Here is a 6,682-nt window from a genome sequence, read left to right on the forward strand (position 1 = left end):
CAGGCCTTTGTAATCCTCTTCTGGTCTTTCCTGGGACTTCTGTACCCAGGCCTTTTTGGTCCTAACTCACGAACCACACCAGACTTCTGTCTCTCTGCTTGTGCCTTATGCACTGCCTGTCGCCTTGTCTACCTAAGTCCCAGACAGACGGGCTCCCTACCCTGGTGCTCAGGGGGGCAGGGAGTTGGCGGGAAGCTATACTAACTTAATCTACTGGCGGGAAATTCAAAATTGGAAGTTGGCACTTACACTAAGGAAACTAAGAAATATATATCACCTATAACAGAAGGGATATTTCCAAACAAAGGGATTATATACGCCAAAATATAGACAACTTGAATTGAAGAAATAAACAATATACTATACATGTATAGTGTCCCCTGAAGGATGAACTGAACTGATACATGTATGCAATTAATAGTTATTATCTATCAAACTAAAAGCAAAAGGAATTGAAGAGATAAACCAAACCAAACAATACTTCCATTTTTCATGGAGGTAACAAATTAGGATTACTGCTACATTTACTGGGGATAGTCTTATAGTAAACGTCCTATACTGCTATCTTTACATCGAACCTTTAGGCTTTCTCGTCTCCATGCAGTATCTTTGGCACATCTTACACAAAAACGGTTCTCAGATTGTGCGTCAAATTGGGTAATAACATAGCCTGTGGCGCTAAACAGCATCCCACAGTCTTCAGTTCTGTTGCGTTCCTCCTTTGTGGGTTTGCTTGTGCTTCTTAAGATTCCCAATATCATTAAACTGCCTGCTGCACTCCTCACACCTGTAGGTTTTTTTCCCAGTGTGAGTCCGCATGTGAGTCTTCAGATTATCTAGCTGACTGAACTGCCTGCTGCACTCCTCACACCTGTAGGGTTTCTCCCCAGTGTGAGTCCGCATGTGAGCCTTCAGATTACCAAGCTGACTGAACTGCCTGTCGCACTTTTCACATCTGTAGGGTTTTTCTCCTGTGTGAGTCCGGATGTGAGTCTTCAGACTACCAAGGTCACTAAACTGCCTGCTGCACTCCTCACACTTGTAGGGCTTTTCTCCTGTGTGAGTCCGCATGTGAGTCTTCAGACGATCCAGTCTACTGAATTGACTGCCACACTCCCCACAGCTGTAGGGTTTCTCACCAGTGTGAGTTGGCATGTGCTTCTTCAGACTATCAAGCTCACTGAACTGCCTGCTGCACTCCTCACATCTGTATGGTTTCTCCCCAGTGTGAATCCGCATATGCCTCTTCAGATTTCCCAGCTTACTAAACTGCCTGCTGCACTCCTCACACTTGTAGGGTTTCTCCCCAGTGTGAGTCCGCATGTGCCTCTTCAGATCACCCAGCTCACTAAACTGCTTACCACACTCCTCACACCTGTAGGGTTTCTCACGAGTGTGAGTCCGCATGTGCTTCTTCAGACTACCGAGCTCACTAAACTGTCTGCTGCACTCCTCACACCTGAAGGGTTTCTCACCAGTGTGAGTACGCATGTGTCTCTTTAGATCACTAAGACAACTGAACTGCTTGGCACACTCCTCACACCTGAACACTTTCACACTTTTGTTCTGCCTCCCGGTTTCCTTTCCAGACTCCTCACAGCTTTCTCCTTGCCAGGGGGAAACGGTGTAGACAGAACCCCCTGCTGATCCTCCTTGCCAGGTGGAAACGGTGTTGGCAGAACCCCCTGCTGATCCTCTCACGACGTCCTCTAAACTTTCTTTGCTGCCTGTTGTTGCCATGTGAACGAGAGCTGGATCAACCTCTGTAAAAAATGAAACAAGCGACCTATAAAACACTCAGAAATATGTATAGTTGAGTAGTACTACTACGTATAGTTTAGTAGACTATGCATAGTTTAGTAGTAACTAGAGGTCGGAGATCTCATGTCTTCGTCAGAGGTACACTGTTCTAGAGAAATAAACATGTGTATTCTTTACGTTTTAATAACCAATGTGATCTAGAGTAAAAGAATCTCTGTACTCCCTTTTTTATGCTACGGACACCCTGAAAGGGTTTGCCAGATTTTACAGACGCACAGGTGTTTTATGTCATGAAAAATTGTCCAGATAATCTACATTGATTTTTCATTTAGTTCATAACATGACCTTAATTCTACATTACCTATACATTACCTGATTACCCAACAAATTGCGCACAGGCCTTAGAACAAAGGCCATTATTTGGCTTGCTCATACTACAAATTTAACTGTAACAGAAAACCATTACTTTAAAAATCTCCTATGAACATTTCCAAAGAAAATATTTTTTTTAATCTACATTGTTTTTTTTTTAGTTTTCAAGGTATTTAGTGATTGAGTATCAATACAAATCATTGATGTATAATGCCAACACCAGGCTCATTTTTGTATTGATTAGAAAAAAAAAGTATATCTAGACTAAACGAAGGCCCAGTGCACTTACCGTTTAGGCTACCTGCTTCGCTCAGACTTTGAGAAAGTATGAGAGCACAATAAACAATAAAGGGAAAAATTTAAACATAGTGTAAAACTAATTCAGTAAAATGCAAAATTCACAAAGAGTATGCACCAACAACTTGAATAAGATTTATTTTGATGTAATTGTCATAACAAGACCCTGATACCATCAATCTACAATGAATATCCTCTAAAATAAAAATTAAACATTAAAAAAAACACTGGGTTGAAAGTAGTCAAAAGATATAATTCACTAAACAGAAAATATGGGCACACAATTTGTCAAGGAAACTTCAACTGGAAAACGAAACTAATACTTTCATATAAACCTAACGTGTACAATCACTTCCCGATATTAGTTACTGATTATGATTATGTACATCGTCTAATGGATACTATTAAAGTTAATGTGATAAGAATCACAACAAAACAATTAAGAACGGCTAACCTAACCGAACAACAATGAAAGAAAAGAACCTAATAAAACCGTAGGTGTTGTACAACATATTTGTTATATTAAACTGCTTTCAATGCTAACAAACATATCTATGTTAACTAGCAATGATATAAAAAGATAAAGAGTCTACGTAATATGTTAAAAATAACAAAACAAAAAGTTCCCTGGAACATTAATTTTATAGTTGGTATTTTTCGTATTTTATTTTACCATCACTAAGGAAACTGAGAAATATTTATCACCTATAACAGAAGGGATACTTCCAAAACAAAGGGAGTATATACGACAAAATAAAGGCAACTTGAATTAAAGAAATGAACAATATACTATACATGTATAGTGTCACCTGAAGGATGAACTGAACTGATACATGTGTATGCAATTAATAGTTATGATCTACCAAACTAAAAGCAAAAGGAATTGAAGAGATAAACCAAACCAAATCAAACAAATAGGGATAACTGATACATTTACTAGGGGTAGTCTTACTGCTATCTTTACATCGAACTTGTAGGCTTTCTCGCCTCCATGCAGTATCTTTGGCACATCTTACAGAAAAACGGTTCTTAGATTGTGCGTCAAATTGGGTAATAACATAGCCTGTGCATCCTCCTTCGCAGGGCTAAAATCCTCCGGTTCCCTTCCGGTTTTAGCCCTGCTATTTACCGCTGACAGTTTGACTTCTGGTGACGTCACTTATAAATAATTCATGAGCTTGCCTTATTTGGCACAAACCAGACGGATGTCGGGGGGCCTGCCCTAACTCTGTCTCGGCTTTGGCCAGGGCTTTGGCCGCTGCTGGGAAGCCCATATAGCACAGGCTCTTCCCTCCTCCTGTCCGCACACTCAGAAAAACGTCTCTGCCATCAAGCAGCGCCCGTAGCGTCGACTGCTGATGCTCACGAAGCCGCTCGACTCCAAATAAATCTTGCACGGCTCGCACGAAACTTGTAGTATCTGTAATAGCCGCCATCTTGGCCTGTCATGTAAGACGTAACCTGATTGGCTAATAGGTTCCCAGCGACCTTTGCGGTTTTTGCGCAAAGCTCGGTGCGCAAATTCTCTGATTGGCTGACAGCAGTTTGGCGGTGACGTCACCAGAAGTCAAACTGTCAGCGGTAAATAGCAGGGCTAAAACCGGAAGGGAACCGGAGGATTTTAGCCCTGCGAAGGAGGATGAGCCTATGGCGCTAAACAGCATCCCACAGTCTTCACTCCTGTTGCGTTCCACCTTTGTGGGTTTGCTTGTGCTTCTTAAGATTCCCAATATCATTAAACTGCCTGCTGCACTCCTCACACCTGTAAGGTTTCTCCCCAGTGTGAGTCCGCATGTGAGTCTTCAGATTTCCCAGCTGACTGAACTGCTTGCTGCACTCCTCACACCTGTAGGGTTTCTCCCCAGTGTGAGTCCGCATGTGGGTCTTAAAATGACGCAGCTGACTGAACTGCCTGCTGCACTCCTCACACCTGTAGGGTTTTTCTCCTGTGTGAATCCGCATGTGAATCTTCAGATGATCCAGTCTACTAAATTGCCTGCTGCACTCCTCACACTTGTAGGGTTTCTCCCCTGTGTGAGTCCGAATGTGTCTCTTCAGGCCACTCAGCTGACTGAACTGAATGCTGCACTCCTCACACCTGAAGGGTTTCTCCACAGTGTGAGTTCGCATTTGGCTCTTCAGTTTATCTAGCTGACTAAACTGTCTGCTGCACTCCTCACACCTGTAGGGTTTCTCACCAGTGTGAGTACGCATGTGTCTCGTTAGATCACTAAGACGACGGAACTGCTTGGCACACTCCTCACACCTGTAGGGTTTCTCCCCTGTATGAGTCCGCACGTGTCTCTCAATATGACTAAGACAACTGAACTGCTTGGCACACTCCTCACACCTGAACACTTTCACACCTTTGTCTTGCCTCCCGGTTTCCTCTCCAGACTCCGCACAGCTTTCTCCTTGCCAGGGGGAAACGATATAGGCAGAACCCCCTGCTGATCCTCCTTGCCAGGTGGAAACGGTGTTGGCAGAACCCCCTGCTGATCCTCTCACGACGTCCTCCAAACTTTCTTTGCTGCTTGTTGTTGCCATGTCAACGAGAGCCGGATCAACCTCTGTAAAAAATGAAACAAGCTACCTATAAAACATGCAGAAATATGTATAGTTGAGTAGTACTACGTATAGTTTAGTAGACTATGCATATAGTTTAGTAGTACTATGTATGGTCGAGTTATAGGACAAGTAAACAAATGCTCGTTGTCTGTAAAACGGTTACTAAAGCAACTAGCAGAAACCACACTGTGCTGAGACACCGCAATTAAAAGACGGGTAAAAAGTGAGCTGTCTTTGCTGTGTTGTTATGCAGGGTCTTTGAGAGTATAACGTTGTAACAGTTAATGAACTGTCCCTTGGCCTTCATGCTTGTCATGCAATGGTCTGGGCTTCGGCTTATTTGTGACGTGTTTGTAGGCGTTCGTTTTGTATATTTTTGCCATCCATACTTCAGTTGCGTTGATTACGCACTCAACTGCCAATAATACCGTGTGCCAATTTAATATGTATAGCAAATGTTTTTTTTGTGTTTCGCTGAGAGATTTAAAGTTGTTCACCCTCCCCTCCATCATTAATGAACCGTCCCGATGTTTTCACATTCCCGTCTGGCGTCAGGGCGGCAGGGTCAGGGCGAGATGGAATCCATATGTGAGAATTGGGCGGGGCTCGCGTAGGGGTTTACCGCATACTCATAACTTAGTCTTAGATTAACGCTTTCCTCATCACCAACACAAGAATATCCCTTCATAACAGTGAATTTGCTTATTCGGTACGTAAAATTGCACACTAGATTGCGAGGATATAATTTTTTGTTGATTTTTGATGCGACAAAAACATAATCTCATAACCACCTACCGATCCTCACACTGTTTACGTTATCAACTTCTAGGCGGCAGCTCTAATATACTTGTATAAACAATAATTTGAGAGGCAAACATTCAAACGGACAATCCAGAAATTTCTCATACAATTCCACATCCAAACTACGACTTTGCGCGCAGCTGCACTGAAAAAAGGAGCTTAAAATATTGGAAGCTCCATGACTATTTTATTATAAACAGCAAAGCTCAGATCACACGGGTACGCACACTGGTCCAAACTCACGCCGCCACACAAATATCATGAAACGTAGTTTTCCAACTCTACAAACCTCTGAATACCAACTACATATCCTACCTGGAAACAGTGTTGTTGGAATTGATAGTATAAAACAGTTGTCTAAACAAGTAGTCACTGAAAAGTACATATCTTTTTAAGGCATGTATACATCAATAATGTGAGTGTATGTGTCTCCTTGCAACTATATTATGGTAATATTCTGTATGGTTGTTTCAACTCTGTTACATCGTTCAGGTGACTTTCACCATGGAGGGAGACAGTCTGATCTCCGTGTACCCAAACCATGACGGGAAGGGTCTGTCAGTTTGCAATAGCTCCCATTTTGTTGACGACAACACCATGCATGTGGTAAGTAGAGCTGTGTACCTAAACAAATTTTAGGTACAGCTACAGGTACCGGTTTAGGTACAGGTCCGGCCCTGAAACTGTACCTGAACGATTCGACCAATTAACATGCTCTTCTGAACTCCTTCAATAACAAGAAAAACATTAATAAGCTTGACAGTTGTTTATAGAGAATGCCCAGACAAAATATGGGCAAAACTATTAATGTTTTTGTTTTCATCTCCTACACAAAGTATCCTCATGCAACTTAAACCTGACCAAAGTGACATCTAGAGGGAAC

General features: G+C 42.2%; 1 protein-coding gene across 1 annotated transcript; it reads right to left on the reverse strand.

Annotated features, from left to right (window-relative positions):
- Positions 1–498: 498 nt before the first annotated feature.
- Positions 499–5,000, reverse strand: LOC109486625 (gastrula zinc finger protein XlCGF57.1-like). Its single transcript, XM_019790483.1, has 2 exons — positions 4,193–5,000; positions 499–1,543 (listed from the first exon to the last, which is right to left on the reverse strand). Exons 1-2 carry the CDS (start codon positions 4,975–4,977, stop codon positions 700–702), a joined length of 1,629 nt encoding a protein of 542 aa, XP_019646042.1. The 5' UTR covers positions 4,978–5,000; the 3' UTR covers positions 499–699.
- Positions 5,001–6,682: the final 1,682 nt, after the last annotated feature.

The sequence above is a fragment of the Branchiostoma belcheri genome, unplaced genomic scaffold (genome assembly GCF_001625305.1).
Source record: "Branchiostoma belcheri isolate BF01 breed outbred unplaced genomic scaffold, Haploidv18h27 scaffold818, whole genome shotgun sequence".
Lineage (NCBI taxonomy): Eukaryota > Metazoa > Chordata > Leptocardii > Amphioxiformes > Branchiostomatidae > Branchiostoma > Branchiostoma belcheri.

Bases quoted from the DNA above. Each gene is read 5' to 3' on its own strand.
- LOC109486625 (XM_019790483.1), bottom strand. From the start codon at position 4,977: ATGGCAACAACAAGCAGCAAAGAAAGTTTGGAGGACGTCGTGAGAGGA. The intron at 1,544-4,192 runs GTGTGAGGAGTG...GAAAGTGTTCAG, and splicing joins ACTGGGGAGAAACCTTACAG to GTGTGAGGAGTGTGCCAAGC.